Consider the following 25,962-nt stretch of genomic DNA (forward strand, 5'->3'; position numbering starts at 1 on the left):
TCAGTATATCTGACTTTGTAATAAAAATAAAAAAAAAATAAATCTTAAAAAAAAAAAATATATATATATATATATAGGCAACAGACTCCACTAAATAAAAATTTGTAAGTTAATACTTGAAATGGGAAATTATCCAAGTGGTCATCTCTTTAACATGATGTTTTACTAACAAAATACCTTCATAAAATCAGCCTTTGCATTCAGTGTTCTTATGAATTAACTGAGAGGAGGAATGGTTAAGATTGTGACCTTTGGGGGACAGCCATTTCGGCTAGTGGTCAAGGAGCCTATGTCCCCTGTCAAAGTCCTTGGGTTCAACACCTGCTTCCAGCTCCAGATTCTGATTTCCTGCTACTGTAGACTCTAGGAGACAGCAGTGATGGCTCAAGTGATTGGATTCCTGCCACCCGTCAAGGAAGCCTGGCTTGAGTTCCTTGCTGCCAGGTTGGCCCAGGCCAGCACCAGCCCAGCCTCAACCATCTCAAGCAGTTGGGGAGTGAACTAATGGGTGAAAATTTGCTCTCTCTCTCTCTCTCTCTCTCTCTCTCTTTCTTTCCTCCATTCCCACCTCCATCCTCAGCCTCTGAAATAATATTTTTTAAAAATTGCTTTCTTTTGAACCTTATTTCTTAGGTTCTAATTCTATACTATATTCACTGTGCCTCTGTCTTTTTGTTTGTTTGTTTGAAGATTTCTTTTTCCATTGGAAAAGTGTATTTCCAGAAAGGAGAAACAAACAGACGGATCTTCAGTCCGCTTGTTCACTCCCCAAATGGCCGTAACAGCAGAGCTGAGAAAGCAAAGCCAAGCGAAGGATGGCTTTAGCGATCCAAAGCCGGGAGTCAGGAGGGTCCCAAGCCTTTGCAGGTGCAGAGTCCCAAGGCTCTGGGCTGTCCTCATTGCTTTCCCAAGCCACAAGAGGGAGCTGGATGGAAAATGGAGTAGCCAGGACACGAACCGATGCCCATATGGAATTCCGGTGCTTGCAAAGGAAGGACTAGCCAGTTGAGCCATTGCACAAAACCCTGCTCAGTCTTCTCATCTGTGCAGTTGGGTAGAAATAACACCCACTTCATGGAGTATTTGGGCAAGTTATGTCTCATTTGCATGGAACAATGTTATGTAAGTGCTAACAATTCACTTCTGGATACAATGAAGTTGGATTTTGGAAGCAAATTAGAGTTTTTTTTTAAAGATTTATTCATTTTATTATAGCCAGATATACACAGAGGAGGAAAGACAGAGAGGAAGATCTTCCGTCCAATGATTCACTCCCCAAGTGAGCCGCAATGGGTTGATGCACGCCGATCCGAAGCCGGGAACCTGGAACCACCTCCTGGTCTCCCACGCGGGTGCAGTGTCCCAAAGCATTGGGCCGTCCTCAACTGTTTTCCCAGGCCACAAGCAGGGAGCTGGATGGGAAGTGGAGCTGCCGGGATTAGAACCGGCGCCCATATGGGATCCCGGGGCTTTCAAGGTGAGGACTTTAGCCACTAGGCCACGCCACCGGGCCCAGCAAATTAGAATTTTTAAATTGTATGTTTCTAGACTAATTCATTTCATTGCATCTGGCCTTATTTAATGTGCAGTTCAGTTAACAAAAATTCACATATGGGAGATGCAAGACATAAAAATAAACCCACTATATCCATAGGAGTCTCTATGGACATGGCGGGGTTCATGAAGAGTTAGTGAAATCTGTGTTCTGTTTTGCATTTTATCATTTCCTTAGAGGTGAGGAATTGAAGCGTCTGTCCCTCCATGGACCCTTGGAGGCCTAAGAGGATTGTTGCTAAAGCTGCCCTGCTCAACAGGCGATCTTTCTTCTTTCCACCAGGTGGAAGTAGAGTGCTTCGTTTCCTGTCTTGTTACGCACTTCTTCCTAACCGTTGTGGTATGCATCTGAGTCAGGAAGGAAAAGACAAACACTACATTCAAAAATACGAAATGTTGCACCAGCTCAATTGCACAGCATCATCTTTCAATTCATGAGGATACTGAAAACAGTAGGATAAGACTTATTTCCATAAATGTTTTTCATTCAACTGAACTACATAGACCTATTATCAGAAATAATATAGGAGATCTTTGTGAAGCCTGGAAAAAAAAATTGACAGAACTAAACCAAACTAAATTATGTCTAGCATTTTTAAGTGGGTTTGAAATTAGACCTGGCATGATGGCCCAGGGACTAAATCCTCATCTTGCATGTACAGGGAACCCATTTGGGTGCCAGTTCGTGTCCTGGCTGTTCCACTTTCCTTCCAGCTCCCTGTCTGGGAAAGCAGTAAAGGATGACCCAAAGGCTTGGGACCCTGCACTTGTGTGGGAGACCAGGAAGAGGCTCCTGGCTTCAGATTGGCTCAGCCCCAGCCATTACAACCATTTGAAGAGTGAACCAGTGCACAGAAAATCTTTATGTCTCCTCTCTTTCCAATAAAAATAAAATTTTTTAAAAATATCAGTTTATGGAAATAAGCCTTTGACATCCTGGGTAAATTGATTTTATATAAGTTATAAGAATATTATCCTTAAAACTTCATAAGGTAGGGCTCGGCAGCGTGGCATGGTGGCTAAGGTCCTTGCCTTGATCCCATGTGGCCGCTGGTTCTGATCCCGGCAGCTCCACTTCCTCTCTATCTCTCCTCCTCTCAGTGTATCTGACTTTGTAATAAAAATAAAATAAATCTTTACAAAAAAAAAAAAAAAAAAAAAAAAAAAACAAAAAACTTCATAAGGTAAATGAATCTTGTTATTTTCCAGGTGCAACATTACACTGCCAATCAATCCATAAAGAATTGAAGTCACTTCATCTATAATGGAAAAGTACGAAAAACTAGCTAAGATCGGAGAAGGGTCTTATGGTGTTGTATTCAAATGCAGAAATAAATCCTCTGGACAAATAGTCGCAATTAAGAAATTTGTGGAGTCTGAAGATGACCCTGTTGTGAAAAAAATCGCACTACGAGAAATACGTGTGTTGAAGGTAAGTTGATACTCTGTGTGGATCTAGACCAAGGTCTGGGTGAAATACATTTGTTAAAACTTACGAAGAATGTTAAGGAATGTTCTTTCTTTTTTCCACTGCGTTCAAATTTCTTGATATCAACAATTTTGGGAAATAAAGTGGCCATTACTTTGGACTTTGGCCACTCCCGTGTTGTTTTTTATTGCTTTTTTTCTGTATATTTATGAGCATGGGTGTGGTTGGTTAAAACATTGAAGTACCTCTCCATCCTACTTAGTTAATATCCACACTGTCCTAGATCCTGTAGCCCTAATCATGGCCCTCCTTTGAAGTCCCTCCAAGTACCTCTCCCTGCCAGCAACTGAAGGAGCACCTGCTGGTGCAGAGGGCCCCAGGCGACTGTGCTGTGCCTCCATAGGTGGTGATGTTGACTGGTCCCTGCCTGCGCTGCATTGGCTTCTAGAAGTATGTTGGATGTCAGCCCCAGGGATGGAAACCATGCTTCCATAAAGGCTTTTATGATCTCTGTTTTTCATTCCTTTCCTAAGCATTTCAGAACCATATGGTGTAGGACAGTGTTTTCCGCATGTTCATGGTCACAGAAAGTCCTGCTGCAGGACACATTCTGCTCTGGCAGCTCTAAATCAGACCTGAGGCCCTACATTTCTCATGATTACTGCCAGACTTTAAGACCCTGAGATTTCAAGAACACGCGGTTCACCCTCACTTGTGAAGTGTATAAAGAAAGACAGTATTGTTATCTTTCCAGATATCCTTTATAGCATCTTCTTTCAACTAATTTGTACAAAATGCAGTCTGAGTTTTCAAAAGTACGTCCATCAGAATTAAAAGGCAGTTTACTGGGCTTGGCAGCATGGCCTAGTGGCTAAAATCCTTGCCTTGATCCCATATGGCCGCTGGTTCTAATCCCGGCAGCTCCACTTCCTTTCTATCTCTCCTCCTCTCAGTATATCTGACTTTGTAATAAAAATAAATAAATTAAAAAAAGAACTATACCTTTGAAATGCACAATATCTGTCACCGTTAAATTAATAAAATATTTTTTTTCATAAAACAAGTGTTCTGGATATATTCCTAGGAGTGCTATTGCTGGATCATACAGTATGTTGAATTTGAGTTGTTTGAATATTCTCCATACTGATTTCCATAGAGGCTGTACCAGCCTGCAGCCCCACCAGCAGTGGAGTAGGGATCCCTTTTCCCCGCAACCTCGCCAACAAGTGTTGTTGGTGCTTTTATTCATGTGGGCCAGTCTTACTGGAGTTAGGTGGTACCTCATTGATGTTTTAATTTGGATTTCCCTTATTGCCAGGGAACTTGAGCATTTTTTCATATGTTTATTTGCCATTTGGGTTGTTTTATGAGAAACCAACATGCACTCCTATGCTCATAGCAGCACAATCAGTAATTGCAAAAACATGGAAGCAACCAAAATGCCCATCAACAGAGGATTGGATAAGAAAGCTATGGTTCATCTACTCCATGGAATACTACTCGGCTATTAAAAAAAACAAAATGCAGTTCTTTGTGGCCAAATTGGCCAAACTGGAAACCATAATGCTAAGGGAAATGAGCCAATCCCAAAAGGTTAAATACCACATGTTTGCCTTAATTTAAGATGATATGATGTTATGTATAACATGTTATGTTTTGAATGTTATATGTTGTGTATAAACTAAAATTGAAGTATAGGTGAGGTGGTCACAGAAGGTGACTGGGAACTCGCATTTACTTTTAACATATTGGTTACTCATTACTATGTCAATTAATTCCATAATGATGTAAATTTTTGCTGATGGTATGTTGGAGCTTTCAATTGACTGGGATGACACTCTGCTGGCTCTGTCTTCAGACCAGAGAGGGTATACCTAAGAAGCCGTTGAACTTGACTGGACAATAAGATGCTGGACTCTATGTTTGGTATACGCTTGCAATGGGGGAATCTCAACTGAACTTGAGCTGTGGTTATGCAACTAGGTGGAGGAATCCACCATGGTGGGGGGGTTTGGGGAGGGGTGGGGAGAACCCAAGTATCTATGTAATTGTGTCACATAATACAATGTAATTACTGAAGTTAAATAATAAACAATTAAAAAAAAATAAAATATTTTTTTTAAAAAAAAGGCAGTTTACTGTTGCCTCTTGGCCAGCAGAGGGCGCCGGCCAGCCAGCCAGCTCTGGTGTCCTTCCCTGGGCAAAGCTAAGGGTGGTTATGACCTCACAGTGTTGTTCTCTAGGAAATAATGCATTTCCCATCCTCTCCCTTCTCTTCCCAAATCTTCAAGTGAAGCCACTGCTCAGGTAATACCTTCTGGGCTGAAAGTGCCCAGTTTGAGCATGAGCTTTATGGTCCAAAGTGGCCAGATTCCCCTCACTGTCATCTCTGCTCTCAGAAGACATGCACTGTGTGTCACACCCACATGTGCCCTAAACACTAACCTTCCCTACCAAATCCACCTTCCCATCTGTACAAACTCCTGCTATTTTAAATTGCGTTTATTTCCCCCTACTTACTACCTATTTTAATTCAGGCAAGGCCATCATTCTGAGCTAACTGAATTTGGTTTGCAAAGAAGAAGTAAATTGCTAATCTTGCCAAAGACAGGAGATTGGACGAGGTTGAACCTTGACATTGCATCAGACTGTGGTATCTGTGTGCTCCTCTTTCCACAGTAGAAGTGCACTTCACCAACAGCTGGCTCACCCTGTCCCCTCTGCCAAGTTAACCCATGAAGCGCACATACTTTGTTTGGTCCTGTGGGCTTATGTCTAAAACATAATGTGTTTTCTTTTCCTAAACTGTTGAGCAAAAGCCCCATAGCTGTAAGTTATTTTTTTTTTTTTTTTTGTCAAGCTATGCCTCCAGATAATGAGGTAGGAACGTGCAGCAGAAGGCCCTGCACCTAACACTCTCTGCTGGGCTTGCCTAGTACTTACTGAGCTTTTGCTGTGTGCCAAACACTGTGTTCTCATTAGAGGTCCTTCTGTGTGAGTAGTAGTGCAGGGCTGGGGAGTTGATTTGTCTGCTTTCCTGGGAAAACACCAGAGAAGATGAGTTCTATGAGTGATCATATATCTTGGTTTGCACAAAACAGTCCAGGTTGATAATTTTAGTTTTGGGCCCAGAGTACTATCTGGTTGGCATTCCCTTGATGGTATTTTGGCATATTACTAAAATTATAGGAGGATGGTCACCCTAGTTACAGGCAGAGGGACCACATGTGCAGTTTGTTGGAACAGTCCTGCTTTATATGTTAATATATAGTCATAGTCGTTGTGGATTCTCGAGCTTAATCAGCATTTTTCTTTTGGTTTCAATATTATACAGAGGCTGCATTGCTTCAGTCTGGGAGAGAATTTAATACATGAAACAAGAGTGTGTGAGGACATACAACAGAATCAAAAATTAGAACTGACATACCACAAGCTGAGAGCACAGACTGGGGGGATCCTAGAATAGGCACTTTAATCATGTCCAAAGTTGAGACTGAATGTACAGGTCTTTAAAAAGTTATTTAGAAAATGTAATGGAATTCAAAAATTGTTTGTACTCATGCAATAATATTTTTTTCTATTTTGTATTTTTAATATTGTTTACATAGTTGAGAAAGATCCACATGTGGCTCTCTGATGAGGGTAGGGAGGTCTTGGCATAGAGGAAGGTAGGTTGTACGAATGTTTCAATTTTTTCCCCTCCTGCGTCCGTCCTCAGGGAGGGAAGGGCAGAGGGCCACTCTTGCTAGCCAACTACACTGGTACCCAGAGATGGGGGACAGTCATTGGATGACTGCTTAGAGAGCCCGATGTGGGGAAGATTTCAAGGGTGTTATTTGAGTGGTTTTGATCGTTTTGAGACGTTGTCAGCTTTGTTGCACCAAGGTTGAGAAAATCTTTCCAAGGTCTGTTGGCTAACCAGGTCTTCCTTAGTGCATCCACCAGCCCAGGAACTTGCTGTAAGGCTTGGCCAGGATTATTCCCCAATGTGTTCTGCCTTTGCTCATCTGATGAGGATAAACTAACAGGTGCTGCAGCCTAGTCCAGACCAGCATGCAGCAATCCCAGTCTTCACACACACCAGCAGATGCTACAGCTTATTCGGGGTTACCCCTACCAGGCCTTCCCCCAGTCCTGATTTTTGTGTGCTGGCATGTGCTGTGGCCTAGCCTAATCCATTCCACGTCCTATCTGGCATCTTGTGCATACCCATTGGTACTGCAGCTTAGCTCAGCCCAACCTGTTCCCAGACCTGGCCCACATGTATGCCAACAGGTGCTGCTGCCTTGACCAGCCTGGCCTGCCCCCAGCCCTGGTTCTCAAACTCACCAGCAGGAGCTGCAGCCCAGCAGAGGAGTGCCCACAATTCCCCTACCAGGTCTGCTCCCTGTCCTGTATGTCATGCCCAACCAGAGGGTACTGACTTACACCTAGTTCTAGCACTTGCCAGCTGGTGCTGAGGCCTAGTTCAACTGCTCCGCACCCATTCTGGCTCACTTGTATGCCTGCAGATGCCTCAGCCTAACCCAGCATGGCCTGCCTTTAGTCCCAGCTCTCATGATAATCAGTGGAAGTGGTATCCCAGCAAGAGAATTCCCCTACCAGGCCCACTCCCAGCCCTGGGTCCTGAGTGCACCAGCTGGTGCTGTGGCCCAGTCTGAAATGGCCTGCCCCCAGTATCAGCATTCACCAGTAGCTGATAACAGCCTGGCTCAGCCCTGCCTAGTCCATCTTGTCCCCAGTCCCAGCTTTCACCAGCAGGTGCAGCAATCTATCCCAGCCTGGCCCACTCCCAACCTTCATGTGAACTGGTGGGTATTGCTGTTCAACTGAGCTTGGCCTGCATCCCATCATGGATTTTACTCGTGCCTGTGTGTATTATGGGTTGGCCCAGCCCAGCCCGCCCCCAGATGTAGTTCACACATATGCCTAAGGTACTGCAGCCCAGCCCTGCTTAGCATGCCCCCAGTTCTGGCTGTTGTGCTTGCCTGTGAAAGTTGTAGCCAAGTAAGGGCGTTCCCCAAGTTCTCTTGCCAGGCCCGCTCTCAGCTCCAGGTCCGATGAGTGCCAGCAAGTGCTCCAGCCCAGTCTAAGCTGTGGGTACTGCAGCCTAGCTCAACTGGCCTATACCAATTCCAACTCTCACCAATGGGTGCTACCCCTATCTTATCCTTGCCCACCCCCAGACCCAGCTGCATATGAACCAGTAGATGCTGCAGTCTAGCCCACCAGCCTGTACCACACCCATTCTAGCTTATGAGTGCTAACAGATACTGGAACCTAGCCCAGTCTGACCCATCCCAAATCCAGCCAGTACCTGCTGACAGGTGCTATAGCCTCCCAGCCTGGTCTGCCCCTAACCCTGACTCTCACACTCACCAGTGGGAGCTGCAGCCTAGCAGGGGAGTCCCAAAATTTCCCTTACAAGGCCCATTCCCAGCCTCAGAACTTGTGTATGATAATGGATATTTCCCATGAGCCTGGCATGGCCCACCCATGGTCCAATCTGACTCAGCTCTTCACAACCCCAGCTCTCTGCACTAACCAGTGGATGTTGCAGTCTCACAGAGGTGAGCCCAAAAGTCCCCTACAAATGATACTGTCAGATCCAGTTCTCTAGCATTCTGGTGGGTGTTGTAGCCCAGCCTTATGTGGCACAGCACCCCTGCTCCAACACTCATGCATTGATACCGCATCCTAACCCATACCAACATGCCCCAGCTTTTGATGCACCAGCAGGAGGCAGACATTGCTGTTTAACCCAGCCCAGGTCTCCCAAGTGGGCAGTTACCTACAACTGGGGTACACTTGTCTTTGAATCCCATATTTTCCATGAACTTTTGAAGTTTCCAAATATTGCTGAGATCTGACACTAGACTCTAAACTTAATTTAAACCCTGCTGACAAAAATAAAATAAAAATTTAGGGCCCAGCACAATAGCGTAGCAACTGAAGTCCTCACCTTGAACATGCCGGGATCCCATATGGTCACCAGTTCTAATCCCAGCAGCCCCACTTCCCAACCAGCTCCCTGCTTGTGGCCTGGGAAAGCAGTCAAGGACAGCCCAAAGCCTTGGGACCTTGCACCCGTGTCAGAGACCAGAAGAAGCTCCTGGCTCTTGGCTTCAGATCAGCTCCGCTCCAGCTGTTGCAGGCCCTTGGCGAGTGAACCATTGGACAGAAGAAGCCAGGACCTCCATCTGGATCTCACATGTGCTTGTGAGGGCCCAAGCATGTGAGCCACCCTCCACTGTTCTTCCAGGAGCATTAGCAGGGAGCTGGAGCAGAAGTGGAGCAGAAGAGACTCAAACCAGCATCCATATGGAATGTTGGCATTGTAGGTGGCAGCTCAACCCATTGCACTACCAGGCCAGCTCTTGCCTCAGTTTTTTTATTCAGGTTATCATATGCCTTGGATATTTGGAGTTTACCTATAATGTTCTCAGTATGTTTTACCTCGGTGGTTGTGTTTGTAGGCCATTAGCTGTCACGAGAGCTATTCAAGCACTTTGCTTACCATCAATTATGGCTACATTAGATAAAAACTTTCAGTGTCTATGACTTACTAAGAGCAGTTTCTCTTCTGAGTATAAAATCATCCACCAAAGCTGCATACCAAATGACAAATCAAGGTCTTGTGTTCTTGAAGTTTTGAGAGGTCTGAGGAGGAACCACTACTAGCAACATGTGACTAAATCTTACATTCAATTCCTTTGCAGCAATTAAAACACCCCAACCTTGTGAACCTCATTGAGGTGTTCAGGAGGAAGAGAAAAATGCATTTAGTGTTTGAATACTGTGATCATACACTTCTAAATGAGCTGGAAAGAAACCCAACTGGGTAAGTTACAAACGAAAATTCTTTGTGGCCAGTTCTCAGTTGCCTTATACATAGAATTCAGTGTGGCAAATTTCAAATCCCAACACCCATATTCTTTTCAGTTCTTTCCATTCTGTTTTCAGTTCTTGCCATCCCTCCCCCATCTCAGGCTTTGCTCAAAAGAAAAAATACCAACCAAAAAAAAAATAAATAAATAAAAGGAAAGACAAATTTATTACAAATATAAATCACAGGGGGCTGGCACCGTGGTGTAGGATTCTAAGCCTTCATCTGCAGCGCCAGCCTGCCATATGGGCACCAGTTCTTGTCCCAGCTGCTCCACTTCCAGTTCAGCTCCCTGCTGTGGCCTGGGAAAGCAGTGGAGGACGGCCCAAGACCTTGGATTGCCCAGAAGAAACTCCTCGTTCCTGGGTTTAGATTGAGTTTGCTCCAGCACTGCAGTCATTTGGAGAATAAACCAGCAGATAGAATGTCAAAAAAATGAAAACATCTTAAAAACTGTTAATGCATATTATCAAATTGCTCTGCTAGCTATACCATCTCTAGCTGGGAATGAGAAGGTCTGATTCCTTGACTGTTGATAATATTCTGTATCTTGATTTTGTTTTTAAAAAAAGTTTTTTTTCAAATTTAATAGATAAGAAATGGTACCTTTTTTTGAATTTTTGAATTATGTGGTACAATTTCCTATAGACTGGGATTCCCCCCAAACTCTCAGCCCCTGACAGATTTTCCCCTTTTTGCTACAATGGTGTAGTCCTTCGTAAGGACCTTCGTAAGTCCTTCATAATTCCATCAGTCTCTTATTTAAGTGTACCCCAACATTGCTGGTACAGACAATGCCAGACAGTCCAGCATCCCATTGTCTACACTTTTCCAACAGTTTCATTGGGAATCTATGTTTCATCTGGAAGCAGGGATGCATGTTGCATTATACCCCCACATCTGGGTATGGTAGACCTCAGTACTCCATCATTATACATTTCCATAATTGAGAAGCCATGAAACAAGGTCAACAACTGGTATGAGTTAGAACAGCCACAACAGCAACAACAACAAATTACAGCACCATGAAAAAATGCGCCACTGAGTAACCAACATAGGTGACAAAAAGGAAACACAAAAGTCTCTTGGGAAAAATGATGCCACCATGTAATCCATGAGCCAGCAATGAATTCGACAAGAGAAAAGAAAGTAGTTGGAATAAATAAAGCTGAAATAAAAAAAAACATCAAAACACATGGGATGCAGCCAACAAAACAAAACTAAACAAAACAACCCAGTTACACTTTACATGCTGGCTTCCTTATATAAGAGAGAATATATGGTAATTGTTCTTCAAATCCCAACACCCATAATTTGTGATTGACTCGTTTCACTGAGCATTATGGTCTCTAGTTAGGACTACCTGGTTGTAAGTAGTATAATTTCATTCTCCTTAATAGCCGAATAATATTCCATGGAATAGATGTACCACAGTTTCTTTAACCACCTTCTTTGTTTCCATGTCTTTACTATTGTGGATTGTGCTGCTGCAAATATAGGATTACAGATCCCCTTCTCATATGCAGTTTTCACTTCTATTGGCTATATTCATAGGAGCGGGATAGCTGGGTCACATGGCAGGTTTATTTGCAATTCTCCAAGCACTCTCCATACTGATTTCCACAGTGGTTGTACTAGCCTGCACTCCTACCAGCAGTGAAGGAGGGTACCTTTCTCCCCACATCCACACCAGCAGGTGTTGTTAGTTGAGTTCTGAATGTAGGCCAGTCTCACTGGAGTTAGGTGGTAAGAAATGGTACATTTTAATTTTTTTTTAATTTATTTGATTAGTAGGGAAGATAATGCATGGCTTCATTGGTATCAAGGTAATTTCCCCTCCTTACATTTTAATGATTTGCTTTCTCCATGTCCACTAGAACATAAGCTATGACTGGCATTGGGGAATCAGGTAAGATTCTACAGGGAAAGTGACAGTTGGGCTGAAACTTTGGAAGGAGCAAAAAGCTTGCTAGATGGACAGTTTGGGAGGAAGGCACATGGTGAAGGAGGAACGCAGACCACTCCTGTGTTTAGGATGTAAGGATCTCTCCTCACCCTCATCTCTACTTTTTAAAAATTTTTTAAAGTTTTCCAAGTGTTCAAGTATTTAGCTGTGCCACTCTAACAATTTAAAAAAGGCTATACCACTTCAAAAAAGATGGATTTATTTTTGTTCATTTGAAAGATAGAGTTGCTGAAAGAGAGAGAGAGGAGGACTGCTGATTGACCTTGCTATCCAAGCGGCCCCTCTCCGCCTTGATCCCAGAGTTGCCTTCTCAATGTTAAGTGCCTTCCTTCCTTCCTTCCAGCGCCGCTGGAGGTGCCGTGATATTGTAATTCCTGAGCAAGAGCTAGATGCGTAAGGCCTCTGCCAGGTGTCTCGAACTCTTCACTCAGGCTCCAGCCATGCAGCCTACTTGTTGGATTTCCCACATCCCCACTTCTCTCTCACCTCTCAGTTTCTTGCTATCCTTGGGCCTCCTTTGACATTTGGTCAGCTCCATCTGCTGGCCGCATCTGATCTCCAGAGCCTCTCTCGAATCCTGTGGATGTTGAAACCCACACATTTGTGGAATTTATTTTCCTTTTTTTTTTTTAAGAAAAGAAATGTATTTCCTTTAAAGACAGGCTCCAGAGATAGAGACATGTCCTTCATCTGCTGGTTTACTCCTCAAATGGCTGCAACAGCCAGGGCTGGGCTAGGCTGAAGCCAGGAGCCAGAGACTCCATTCCGGTCTTTCCTGTGGATGGCAGGGCCTCAAGTACTGGAGCCAGAATCCATGGGCCACAGCTGCTTTGCAAAGGAGCTGGGACTCAAACCAGCACTCCTCTACGGGGTGCCAGCACTGCAGTCAGCAGCTTAGTTTGCCGCACCACAATGCCAGCATCAGTTATTCATGTTTCTAAATGTGAGCAAAATCCAAAGTACAAAGATCTTCAATACCTTGCCTAAGGTGAACCACTAGGAAGCAAGAGAGCTGGGATTCAGATTCTGCCAGCTCTTTATAAGTATTCAAATAGCCATTAGACTATTCTCTCTGCCTCTTACATAAAAAAAAAATCAGTTTGTACAATGTTGTTTCAGGTTTGGCTCTAAGTAAAAAGGAAAAGACAGTTCTGTAAGAATTCAGCATAAGAAATAGAAACAGACATTTCAAGTGTAAAAGGATTTTGGTTGTGGTCTTATTTACTTAAAGTAAGAGAGGATGAAGGAGAATGAGCTCCCCATCAGCTGAGTTATTCTCCAGATGCTTGCAACAGCCAAGACTGGACCAGTGGTAGGGTTGGTCCAGGCTGGGCTGAGCTGCAGCCAGGATCCAGGAACACCATCCAGGTCTCCTGTGTGCTTGAATCTTCACCACTGCCTCTGAGGGCCTGTCAGGAGCCAGAGCCTGAAGTGAAGATCAGGCAGCTCCGGGTGGGAACCACGCATCAGCCGCTAGGCCACTAGGTCCAGCCGGGCATCGGCCAGGGATCAGCTCCCAGGCCAAAGGGCTGCTCCCCTAGACTTGCTGCTGGGAATTGGATGCTTCCATCACGTTAGCAAAGTCAAAGTAAAAGGTTGGACCAGATCACTGAGATAAAGGGCATGCCACCATGACTGTGATGTAAGTCCAGCAAACCGTTGTGAGAAGACCTCCCTCCCCATGCTGGTTTCTGCTTCGCCACATACAGTCCAGCCTCACGGGATCACATCTTGTGGCCAGGTCCTCAGAAGTGACCTTAATATGTTATTTAAAACCTCAAAATGACAAGTTACATATTAATGATACATGAGTATTTGTAAAATGATACGTAGTAAAATAAACCCTTGGAAAATACACAAACATCCCCATCTCCATCAATAGAGCTGACAATCCACAAAGAAGAAGTATGCATTGGCTCTAACAGACCCTGCTAAACTCAGAGTCTCTGTAAATTAAGGTTCAAGCTAACAACCCAGTCAGAAAATGAGTGACAACACACAAGAGAAGAGCCACGGTGTCCAATAGCCTTGTGAAAATTAATAACCACTAAAACTTGAGTAACAAGTAATAACCAGAAGTAAGACATATTTTTTGTTAACTAGATTGGCAAATGTAACATTGGCAAATTCAAATGTTGGCAAGACAGTAGAAGCAAGGGACTTGCCTGCACAGATGTTGGGTGGGAGTGGAAGTGGGTATAACCTTCCCCAGAGAGGGTAGCTTGGCAGTGGGTAAATGTGAAAGTATCGTTATGGGACAGTGATGTGCGTTATGGAAAAGCATCAACCAGAAAAGCTAAAAAGAATGCAGTTGCTCTAACTTACAGAGATGGATACACAAAGCAGAATTCTCCCAAAGTGCACGTTTCCCAGATCCCCAGTGAAAAATACACAGCATGGAAAATCTGCCAAGGACATGAAGCTCAGCTTCCCATTCTTATGGGACCTTTCTTCTGTCTGGCCCCTCTTTGGCTGTAAGTCTGCCTTTATACCAGGTGCACAAAACCATTACCAAATAACCCCAGCACATGCTTGAGTGCTTCCCACTATCATGCACTGGCTGAATTCACAGCCCTCTTCCAAGTATGCAATTTCTCCCCCGCCCCCACAAAACCAGGTCTCAGGTGTGCATGTCCGGTTCAGTGGTTCAAGATCAAAATGTACCATGTGACCTGGCGTGATTCCATACTACATGGCTGCTCTTTGCAGCGGTGGGCATCTTAGTCTGCCTTTTCTCCCACCTCAGTTCATCCTGTCATAACATGGAGGATTCATGGACATAGATGGGCTCCCTGAGGCCCCAGGACTATCTTTTTAGGCCGTGAACTAAATAAGAGTTACCACTTGAAAGTGAACAGTGGTAAGAATGAGCACCAGTTATCTTTTTAAAAACCAGTCAGTTTAGGCGCTGGTGCCCACAATGAAGTGTGCCTTGCTGAAGCAGAGGTCATGAATTATAAAGGCAGTACAATCAAAGTCACTGTGGCAACTTTGAAAATGGCTGTTCAGGCAACAGTTTCTACTAGCGGTTTTGAAATCAAACCACCTGCTGTGTTAAGGTTGGAGTGTGGCTCAGGGCCTGTGCATGTTCGTGGGCATCACTTCATAGCTGTCAAGGAACAGGAAGAACCGGAGAAACACCCAGAGGATGTGAAGCTACTCAGAGTATCTGGAAAGCAGGCTGCCCCCTGGAGGTGGCAGCAAGGTACTACAGGAAAAAAGTAAAGCTTGCTGCTGCTGATGAAGATGAGAAGGAAGCTGAAGAAAAAAACCCAACAAAGAAATCTGCATGAGATACTCCAGTCAAAAAAGAGTGACAACTTTGCCTATCGTATTTGATAAATGTTGTCCATGTTCCCTTGCCAAGAATGCATTATACAAAATGCCTGTTGAGTTTTTAAAGAGGATGGGATGATTCACTCCCCAAGTAAGCTCAATGGCCGGTTCTGTGCCGATCCAAAGCCGGGAACCAGGAACCTCTTCCGGGTCTCCCACACGGGTGCAGTGTCCCAAAGCATTGGGCCGTCCTCGACTGCTTTCCCAGGCCGCAAGCAGGGAGCTGGATGGGAAGTGGAGCAGCTGGGATTAGAACCGGCGCCCATATGGGATCCTGGCATGTTCAAGGCGAGGACTTTAGCCACTAGGCCACGCCGCTGGGCCCTACTTACATAATTTTTTATAATTTCAATCTTTACAAGTATAAAATGATGCATGCTTATCACCGAAGGTCAAACAATAAAGAAAAGTAAGAATAAAAATCTTGCTACCCCAAAATAATGACTGTCATTTGGCATGGCTGACCCTTGATTATTCTGTGTCCAGCGCTCTCCCTTTCTTGGGAGCCCGCCTTGGCGCTGTATGGGTTGACTGTGAGCAGCCCCACCATTCCTCTAGTTCCCAGCCCTTGCTCCTGGCCTGCTGACCTACGAGTTCTCATTACCTTTTTCTCTTTTCCCCAAGTGTTACAGATGGAGTGATCAAAAGTGTGTTGTGGCAGACACTTCAAGCTCTTAATTTCTGCCATAAACATAACGTAAGTACCGTTTGTCTAAGGTGTTTATCCCTTCATGATGACTCTTGTTTCAAAAACCTCCAGAGGTCTTTTGGAAGAAGGCAGAATGTGTGGTGGGGGAAAGAAAGAACCAGAGTAGCGAGGCAAAAGAAAATCCCAGAATATGAGAAAAAGATATGTATTATAGGGTCCTTTTTCAGTTTACATAAGAATCAGATTACGAATTCTTTGTGAATTAAAAGTTTGTATAAACTTAATGCCACCTGCTGCTGTATTACTAATGACTACTTTTTTAAAAATTTTTATTGTTATTTTCCATAATATGTTTTTGTAGGTATAAAGATTCCCCCTCCACTTCCCTTTCTGCCTGCCCATTCTTCCCCCATGACCATCACACCACAACCATCTTCCTCCATATCAAACTAGGTTAAAGTAAGTTTTCAGGTCAGATGTGTCGTGATACTTGGTTCTTTAAATTATCCCTCTTATGTTTTTTATTCTGTAACAGTCTCCCCCTCCCCGGAGGCATGGGAGAAATGTTTTGATTCCATTTTCTTTCTTTCTTTTTTTTTTTTTTTAAGATTTGTTTTATTTTTATTACAAAGTCAGATATACTGAGAGGAGGAGAGATAGAGAGGAAGTGGAGCTGCCGGGATTAGAACCAGCAGCCATATGGGATCAAGGTGAGGACCTTAGCCACTAGGCCACGCTGCCGAGCCCTGATTCCATTTTCTATACTGTTACTGTTGGGAAAAGTCTGGCCCATGGGCGATGTAAGACCCAGAGAACCATTGGATCTGATCCTGCCAAGCACACACAGGCAGAGCTCAGCAAACCTACAGCAGGCTAATGTTTAAGTTAGTACTTTTGTGTGGCCCTTGAATGCTATGTCCAAATGGTTGTAAATATCCAAGAAGTTCCTCAGCACCTGGAATTCAAACTAGAGTCTGCGTAAGGATCACCAGGAGCTTGCTGTCCCCTGCCTACCCCACACCCACGTTTCTGATTTGATCAATAGGTCTGGGCAGAACCAAAGAACCTGCATTTCTGATTTCCCTGAGGAAATGCTGACGTTGCTGACCCAAGAGCCACGCTTTGCACACCCTGGGTTATACAAATGATCTGATGGCTCACTCCTGGTGTATAACACAATTGGGTGTTTCACCCACATTTCCTGAGAGTTGTTACTCAGAGACTTTACGTCACAGTTGAGTTTTTTCAGAAAGTTCCTCCTATGTGGAGCTGTAACCTCCTGGTTGCAGCACCAACAGGAGGCATATGGTGGCTCTTTGTCCCACTGTTGGTCAGGTTCCAGCCGAGTAGGTGGGCTGGGTGATCCCAGCATGAGCTCTGTTGGCCGTCTCCCTGAAGGGGAGTCATCTCTGTGGTGATGACTGTTGCCTGTATCCAGGATTTCTTAAGGGTAAAAGATGGTCATTTTCTCTTGTATTGTTCATTCTGCATATACTAATTGGAATTGCATGAGAAAGAAATTAACCTCATAAACTCTGGTTGCTGTTAAAAACAATAAGATAAAGACACGGTGCTTTATTCGTCACTGCTCGGAGTGATGGGTTGGATGTCGGTGACCTCCAGCACTGAACCATAAGAGATTTGGAGGGAAGGGCATCCTTGTGAGCACGGATTCTGTGTGCATGAAGTGTTCAATCCTTGGATGTCCCTGTTCCCTCTGATGCTGAATTTATCCCATTAATTAGACCAATGGGAGCTTCTTCAAGTTGGCTCCTGGGTGCTTTGGCTGTGATGACAGCTCTGCAGAGTACGTAAGGCTTTTGAGTTTGTGCCTAGATGAAGAAATGCCAAGGCACACTGCAGACGGCCATCTGGGCAGTTTTGCTGCCAGCCACATGTCTACCATAATAGTCTAGGGTTGCTGGAAAAGAAAATACAAAATGGTGGTTCATTGTAGGAGAGTCAGTGAGGATTTTGTTAAAACAAACCAAAAGCTTCTATTCCCTGTGCATGGCCCAGGGATGCTATTCACAACACACAGAACATTTCTCATGGTGCACATTGACTGTCCCCTTCTTGGTCAATATGATGCTGAATTGAATCCATGTCTGTTGCTTTCCACAGAGGTAGTTGCTTTAGGAAGGATCAGAGTTCTCCTATGGTTGCCAAAAGATTTGTGATTGCTTTTAAAGATTTCTGGGTTTTTTTGTTTTGTTTTTTGTTTGTTTGGTTTTTAAGGCAGATTTGCTCGTTTAAGAGGCAGAGGGGGAAGGGAAGATTGAGAAACAGAGAAGTTTCATCTCCTAGTTCATTCCTCAGATGCCCATAATGGCCAGGGCTAGATCACTTGGAAGCCAGGAACTGGAAATTCCCTCAATGGGTGACAGGAACCCAAGTACTAGAGCCATCTCTGTCACTCAGGCACATTTGCAGGAAATTGGGTTGGGAATGTAGAGCCCGCCAACAAGGGGGCACCACAAATGGGAGCTGAATTCCCAAGTGGAAGAGTTTAGACTAGGGTCATGTGGACAGGGAGCAGGGGCTTCACATCATCAGAGGCACACGCACACAGCTGAAAGAATGAACACAGTCCTGCCAAGCACAGCGGGGAAGGACGACCAGTAGCAGGGCCTATGCAGGACGGGTGGTAAAGCACTCTGGTTTGAACGAGTCAGCTTGGTCTCCTGCTGCAGCGTGCAAGGTGCTGTCTCAGGCTTAGTCTATACTGGGACACAATGATAAGGAATTTATTCAAGGGAGAACCAGGAAGCATGGCTGGCAGGAAGCCCTGGTCATACTGCTTAAAGCACATTTCAGGGCAGGTCTGCCTTGACTGCCGTGCAGCGCAGGAGGGTTGATGCGAGTGGCCCCTCACTTACCGACACAGCACTTCTGACACCACTTGGTTTCAGGGATTTTTACTAACACAGCAAATTTCCTAAATGAAATGAGAATGAGTACAAGACATATGTTGGCAAACTCAGAATAGGATAAAGGGCAGCAGGGAAAGGATACATTTTAAAAACTGGTGCAGACAAGCAGTGGTTTCTTCAAGATAAGAGTAAGTTGGACTTCATATGGGTCTCCAGTGTGGGTACAGGGACCCAAGGTCTGGGCCATCTTTGGCTGCAGGGAACTGGACTAGAAACAGAACAGGTGACACTCCAGCCAGCAGTGTCCATATGAAACGCCGCCATCTCAGACACTAGTTTAACCCGCGGATACTACACTACGGGCCCACAACACCGTTGTTTAGTCAGTGCATAAGAAGCAAAACTGCTGGTGTGGGAGGTTTTTGAAATGACTCTTAAACTTGAAGTAGGTCACATTTAAAACACCATGGATACCTCTTCTTGAAGCCAACTTTAGAGCCAAATAAAAATGATGCTACATCAGTCACTATACCCAGCCTTAGCAGTGTTTGCCAAAAACTAAGTGTGAAACCCAACTTTCTTGAAATCCTTCTGCTACACTGACTTACATGTTCTTTGGTGCAAAATGATCTTTGCAGAGTTCGACGTACATGTGGTTTTGTGGTGAGACAATGAGGGCTGGGTGTCTGAGTACAGCTCTTCCTTTAAGCTCTGTGTCTTACTGCTTCAATTGTTCTTTACTCCCTTTATCTTTATACAGTATTCTATCCTTTATTAATAGCTTATCTGTACCTACAAAAATAAAAGCTTCTATTCTTTGGCACATGTCAATATTGCATCTCCCTTTATATTTTTTTAGTTAAAAATAAATGTGATAAATTTCACAAGGATTTGCATTAGACCCAAAAGTATTTGAGTAGACTGAAAAGTATCAATGTAATTCCGCTTATTTGTCAGGCCATTTTCTCCATTCTAGAAATTTTGAAATTTTATACAGACTCATTTGATGTACATAACTTGCTCCAGTGGAATCACAAGTACTTGTAGGAGTTATATTTTAAAATTACACTTTTCAAAAATTATTATCTAAAGCCATAAGGCTCTTAAGAGGCTTACAGATGTTTCTTTTAACTGCTGCTCATATACATTGTAAAACAGTTGGCAGTAATTGATCCAGGTTCCCTTACTAGTACCTAAAATAAACTTACAGTCCAGTCTTCCCTCTTCCTAGATAGCTGGTATAGAAGCAAAGAAATTTTTTTTCAAAACTGTGTGCTTGGCAGGGGTACTGGAAGATCTGACAAGTACAGAGAGCAGAGAGGGTTTGACTCGGTACACTTGTTCCAGACAGAGGAAAGCAGGCTCCTGCAATCACAGAATTGTTGCAAGGATGAAATAATACATGCGGAAGTACCTTCAGGCTCCTGCAATCACAGAATTATTTCAAGGTTGGAACAATACATATGGAAATGCCTTCAAAAGGCCAGAGCTCTGAGGGCTGGAGGGAGCAGGAAATTGTTATTATTTTCCTCTTTTGCAGAGGAGGAGGGGTAGATAAACTGGAAAGATAGCATCCTGCAGAGCAGGGCATAGGGTGTCTCCTCACAGCAGCCCCACACCTGGAAAGCCACTCCTCAATGGTGAGATGTGAGCACGCTGCAGCAGGCAGGTGACGGACTCTGCATCCCAGCTCACCCTGCGCAGTTCCACTTCCGGCCTGTTGTCGTGGGGGCCACTGTTAGCACCCTTGCACGCTGGACTGTCCCAACCCAGAAGATAAATAACAGGGTCACTCTCCCTAGAGGTGGATTTGGGCTTTTGTTATCAATTAAATGCTTCTCTAGCTTCTCAGATCGATGGGAGTTATTGTGTCTGAATCCTAACTGGCATCAGTTCTTACTCAGAGTCCTATGTCATTTAGGGTTTATATCTTGGAGATCAAACAGGATCCAGTAGAAAGCAAAAGAAATGACTGTGTGATCCTTCCTACCTTAAAGAAATTAATACAATTTTCAAGTATGATTTTTTTTCAATTCTTCAGTAATATAACACTTGGACTTTTTTGATAAGATATATTTGCCTATTTAAATTGAATTACCAATTTAAGTTGTCTTACAAAAATGAAACTCATTTGTTTTTTATCTCACAGGCTATGTTTATCAAACATTTAAACAGACAGTGTTTAATTTTTTGTCATTTTGGTGTCTCAGGAAAATAAGCAAATATTGTTTTGCAGTGTATTCACAGAGATGTGAAACCTGAGAATATTTTAATCACTAAGCAAGGAATAATCAAGATCTGTGACTTCGGCTTTGCACGAATTCTGAGTGAGTGGCAGCAATCTTTTTTCTTTTTCTCTTTTTTTGTTAGCTTTATCCATTTGTGATGATTGTAAACTGCTATAATTTAAATTATTACTTTAGATGTTGAATGTGTGCTAAGTATTGTGCTATTGTTATTCAAGAAGGAAAATCTCCCTTTAGACTTGTGGTCAGGGCATTACTTGTAGTAGCGCACTTCAACCCCATTCTGTTCAGCTAGAATGGGTTGGATGGCACCTCTGCGCACCGTATCCCGCAGGAGAGGAAAGGAATTGCAAGATGCATTTCCGATCTCCACGCACTTACCATCCGAAGTAGCAGAAACAAGAGAATAGTATGAGATAGTTGGCAGGATGAAAGTACTCAAGTGACTGTTGCAGCCAGTTCCCCGGAGGGGGATGTCAGTGAGAGTGAGAGGAGCTGGGGGTGGGGAGGGAAGAAAACTTCATGGAACTAATGGCACTAGAAGGGTAAACTAGAGATGACAGAGAAGGCACAGAGACAATGCTAAGCGAAAGGAAACCATCCCAGGCACAGAGGTACTGAAAGGGCATGGGTGCCAGTAACGGACTCTCCCCGAATCCAGCACTGTGCCGCAGGCATGCTAGCAACATCCATGCTACCGCATGAGACGGTGCACAGCCCGTGTCCTGCTGTGATTCACACCCAGGAGATGTGGCAGTGCATTTGGGAGAGCTGGGCAAGAATAAAAACTGATGGGGCTCGGCAGCGTGGCCTAGTGGCTAGGGTCCTTGCCTTGATCCCATATGGCCGCTGGTTCTAATCCCGGCGCTCCACTTCCTCTCTATCTCTCCTCCTCTCAGTATATCTGACTTTGTAATAAAAATAAAATAAATCTTTAAAAAAAAAAAAAAAAAAAAAAAAAAAAAAAAAAAGAATAAAAACTGATGAAGTCTTTTTGAGGCCACTCTGCTTGGGGTTGTAAGAGAGCGAGATCTTGATGATAATCGGGCTGGAGAGAGACACACAAATGCTGGGAACGAATCTGTGAGTTAGGAAGATAGCTCCACAGTGCATCCGTATCATGAAAGAAGAGGCCCCCATCAGCATGGGTGCTTGCAGAATGTTCAGTGGTGTCAGAAAATGTTTAGGAGGTGATGAGTGAGAAGGGAAACGTGGGTGTACAAGGAAGTAAAAAGGTAGCTTACCTACATGGTAAAATCTCAGCTAGCCAGGAAACACAGAGCAAATGGCTGAAATGTAACCCCTATGCTTAGGAAATGAGGTGGAGAATAATCCCCTACCCAATGATGCGGAGTTGGAGATTTGGGGTTTTTCCCCCCTGGACATTGATCTAATACACCAAAAAACACCCAATTTGCTATGAAAAGGAAATTTTTTAAAATCTTACATATATAAGTCATTACCTTCAGAACACAAACATTAGATTCCTTTGAGGAATTTTTCCTTGTTAGCCAGCAGCACTGCTGAAAATACTTGCATTTGATTTTTTTTTTAAATGAATATGTGTTCTGGCTTTCCTGCTGAGCGTTCTGTAATCTTAAACTCGGTCTCTCTGAATGAAGAATCTTGAAGCTGAGTTCAGCAGCTTAGTCTTGGTCATTAGTCTTGGAAGTTCTGATGGCATGAATACCCCAAAAGTGTCTGGGTGGTGAACCCTCAGAAATTCCAGTTACAGGACCAGCATTGTGGCATAGAGGACGAGACCCAACTGTAGCATCAGTATCCCATATGGGTGCCAGGTCAAGTCCTGGCTGTTACACTTCTGGTTCAGCTCGGGGAGCAGTGGATGATGGTGCCACTGCTTGGGCCCATGTCACACTTGTGGGAGACACAGGCTCTTGGCTTCCAGGCTCTTGGCTTTTACTTAGCCCAGCCCTAGCCATTGTGGCCATTTGAAAAGTGAACCGCAGAATAGAAGACACCTCTCTTGGTCAATAAACAAATGAAGATGCCCAGTGTCACTAACCGAAATGCAAATCAAAACCCATTAGGACAGCTATTAGGAAAAAAAAAAGGCACACAAAAAGAACTAAATAACAACTGTTGATGACTACGTGTAGAAAGTGGAGCCCTCAGGCATCTTTGGTGAGAATGTGAAATGACAAAATGCTGCAGGAAACAGTGGACCAGCTCCTCCAGAGACCAAGCTGCATCACCTCCTTGGGAGGGCACCAGTCACTGAATTGAGGCTCCACCCTAACCTAGCTAGGAATTCAGACCTGTCTTTTGGGAAAACACAGTTTAATCCTTAATAAACACTGTGCTAACAATATGGCAAGAAACAATAGTTGGTCTAAACTCGAAGTTACGGCTACAAGAAAACTCATTTCCTCCCTGTGTGCATGGTGGTGTAGATGTGAACTACTGAGAGAGCTCTCGAAAGCTGACTTCACCTTCGTAGTGCAGAGCATAGCTGTCCACTCAGAGCCCCGCTTTGTCAGACATCCATGCTGTCCCGAGAGCCACTGAAAGCTGACTTCACCTTCGTAGTGCAGAGCATAGCTGTCCACTCAGATCCCCGCTTTGTCAGACATCCATGCTGTCCCGAGAACCACTGAAAGCTGAATGCCTGCCCGGCCCTTGGGAGTGAAGTTCGCAGGTTCACCTGTCGGGAGAATGTGACTCACCTGATCTGATGGATGATTTGCAGCTCCAGGAGATGCCTACACTGATTACGTTGCTACCAGATGGTACCGAGCCCCTGAACTTCTCGTGGGTGATACCCAGTATGGTTCTTCAGTGGACGTGTGGGCCATCGGTTGTGTTTTTGCAGAGCTCCTGACAGGCCAGCCACTCTGGCCAGGAAAATCAGATGTGGACCAACTTTATCTGATCATCAGAACACTGGGTATGAGTTGCATTCTGTGGCTTACAGGCTTGCTAAATGGTTATAGTATTTGCATACCTGTTATAATGCAAACCCAAACAAGGACTTTATTGCTTGTTTATATATATTACTTTGGACTCTTGATCTGGTTTGGGATTGTAGCCAAAGCCCAGTCCTTTTCCCAATACATAGTCTTAACTGCTTTTAGTGACTTTTCAAATATTTTTCCAAAAAGGGTCAGTTAGCCATGGACTAAACTATACATTTACTTTCCTTGGACGGCTGAGACAGAGATATGGGTATGAGTCAGCTGCCTAGAGCTTTATCTAAGAGATACTTGACCAAATGCAATTTCTGTCCACTGTGAACTCTATATCTGGGTCAGCAAATTGTTTTTATAAGCCCAGATGATAAATGTTTTAGGATTTGCAGGCCTATAGGGTTTCGCCTACTTCATTCTGCTGTTGTCATGCAAAAGGAACTTGGGAGCGTGAACCCATTTGGGAGGGCTAGGAGACGCTCCTGGCTTCTGACCAGCTCAGCTCTGGCCATTGTGGCCATTTAGAGAGAACCAGCAGGTGAAGATCCTTCTCTCTCTCTAACACTGACTCTCAAGTAAAATATATCTTTTTTAAAAAGTTTCCATTTTTATTGTACTTATTTCATCCATGAGGAAACTGAGACTCAGGGAGCCTCCGTGATTGACGCAGTCATACAGCCAATTAAAAATGAAACAGGAATGGGCCTTGAGATTTAGTTTTTTCTAATCATGTGTTTTTCATGACCTTTCAATCATGTGTCAGCTTGCTTGGCGGTCATTATCTATTCACCTCCAGCTGATGAAAATGAAGTATAGCCCAAAGGTCAGCTGCAGCTTCCCTCCAGTTTTGTGGGTGCAAAGAAGGAGAAACCTCCACGCTCGGAAGTAATTGGCTGTCCTGGCTGGCTGCTGGACGATGCCCTGTCCTGGACAACACTGCATGAACACATGGGGTAGAGCGAGGCTGCAGGCCATGTTTTTGGTGTGTGTTGTTGGTACATTTTGGAAATGTACAGTGGAAAGACATTAGTCCCACCTAAGCTTAAATCTCTGCTCTGTCTCTTAGTCACCGTGTGCTCTGGGCCACGCTATGGAACTTGCCTGAGCAGCGCTGTCCCCACAGGTGCAGTAGAGACAAAGACATGGCCGCCACTGTGGTGAGACTGTCCGTGGCTGGATGAGATGCAGTTTGAAGCATGGCGAATAACCGTCATGCACCTCACAAACCAGCCAGGCTTGCACTTCACTGTGGGGTACCACCTTCATCATGAATTTTGCCGGTTTGTATCTTACAGGGAAACTAATCCCACGACATCAATCAATCTTTAAAAGTAACCAGTTTTTCCATGGCATCAGCATCCCTGAACCGGAAGACATGGTGAGCCTCATTGGGGTGCTGTATTGTTTGCATGGCTGCTGTCTCAAAAGGAGTTGTTTCATTTTTAACATTTAGACTTTTGGTTTCTGTTTTCTTAGGACATACTGACATTTTGAAGAAACTGCATTTAAAAAAAAAAACTGCCAAGAAAATGCTTTCCCTATCTGCCTGTCTTCACTATTCTGATTTCAAAAGGCAGGCATTTTTGTGCCTCACTCATATTCCTTAACCCTTATGGGCAAAGTGCTAGGTTCACTTTCCCTGAAATAATTACATCGTCACCAACAGTACTTACAGTAATCTTTATTTTGAAGGAATGCATCCACTTAAGTCTTTCCAACTTGTGAAACAGAGTGGAAATCGATAAAACCCTTTTGTCTCTGATTGATATTTTCCTGTGGAAGGCCAATCATGCTGCAGAATGGTCCTTGCGTTGTCCCTTAGGCTGCAGAGCACAGCCATCCTCTCCGTACCCAGCCGGAACTCCACCTTAGTCTTGAACCCATCAGGGACTGCCTGACCCGCTTATTCTCTGCAGATATTCAGTACTTCAGTGTGGCCTGAGTTCAGGCTGTGCCCTGCTAGACCCACTAGGATCTGGAATCAGCCTACAGAAAGAAAGGGCTATTGGGAAAAAGACAGGTGGTACAGGAACAGGGAAACATCTAGGAAGCTAGATTGTGAGTTAGGACACGTCCCAATTGGAGGTTCAGATGGT

General features: G+C 44.2%; 1 protein-coding gene and 1 pseudogene across 3 annotated transcripts in view; both read left to right on the forward strand.

Annotated features, from left to right (window-relative positions):
• Positions 1–25,962, forward strand: part of CDKL4 (cyclin dependent kinase like 4) — a 38,956-nt gene that overhangs the window by 5,121 nt on the left and 7,873 nt on the right. For 2 of the 3 annotated variants that reach the window (XM_058667424.1, XM_058667423.1), the window contains exons 2-7: positions 2,764–2,986; positions 9,703–9,824; positions 15,796–15,868; positions 20,930–21,020; positions 23,650–23,847; positions 25,162–25,244. In XM_058667424.1, coding sequence (XP_058523407.1) covers positions 2,819–2,986; positions 9,703–9,824; positions 15,796–15,868; positions 20,930–21,020; positions 23,650–23,847; positions 25,162–25,244 — 735 coding nt within the window. In that variant the 5' untranslated portion in view covers positions 2,764–2,818. The remainder of the gene's footprint in view (positions 1–2,763; positions 2,987–9,702; positions 9,825–15,795; positions 15,869–20,929; positions 21,021–23,649; positions 23,848–25,161; positions 25,245–25,962) is intronic. The other variant, XM_058667425.1, reaches the window with a different exon arrangement.
• LOC105941686 (nucleophosmin-like) lies at positions 14,598–15,083 on the forward strand (annotated as a pseudogene).

Source organism: Ochotona princeps, chromosome 8 (genome assembly GCF_030435755.1).
Source record: "Ochotona princeps isolate mOchPri1 chromosome 8, mOchPri1.hap1, whole genome shotgun sequence".
In the NCBI taxonomy this organism is placed as follows: Eukaryota; Metazoa; Chordata; class Mammalia; order Lagomorpha; family Ochotonidae; genus Ochotona; species Ochotona princeps.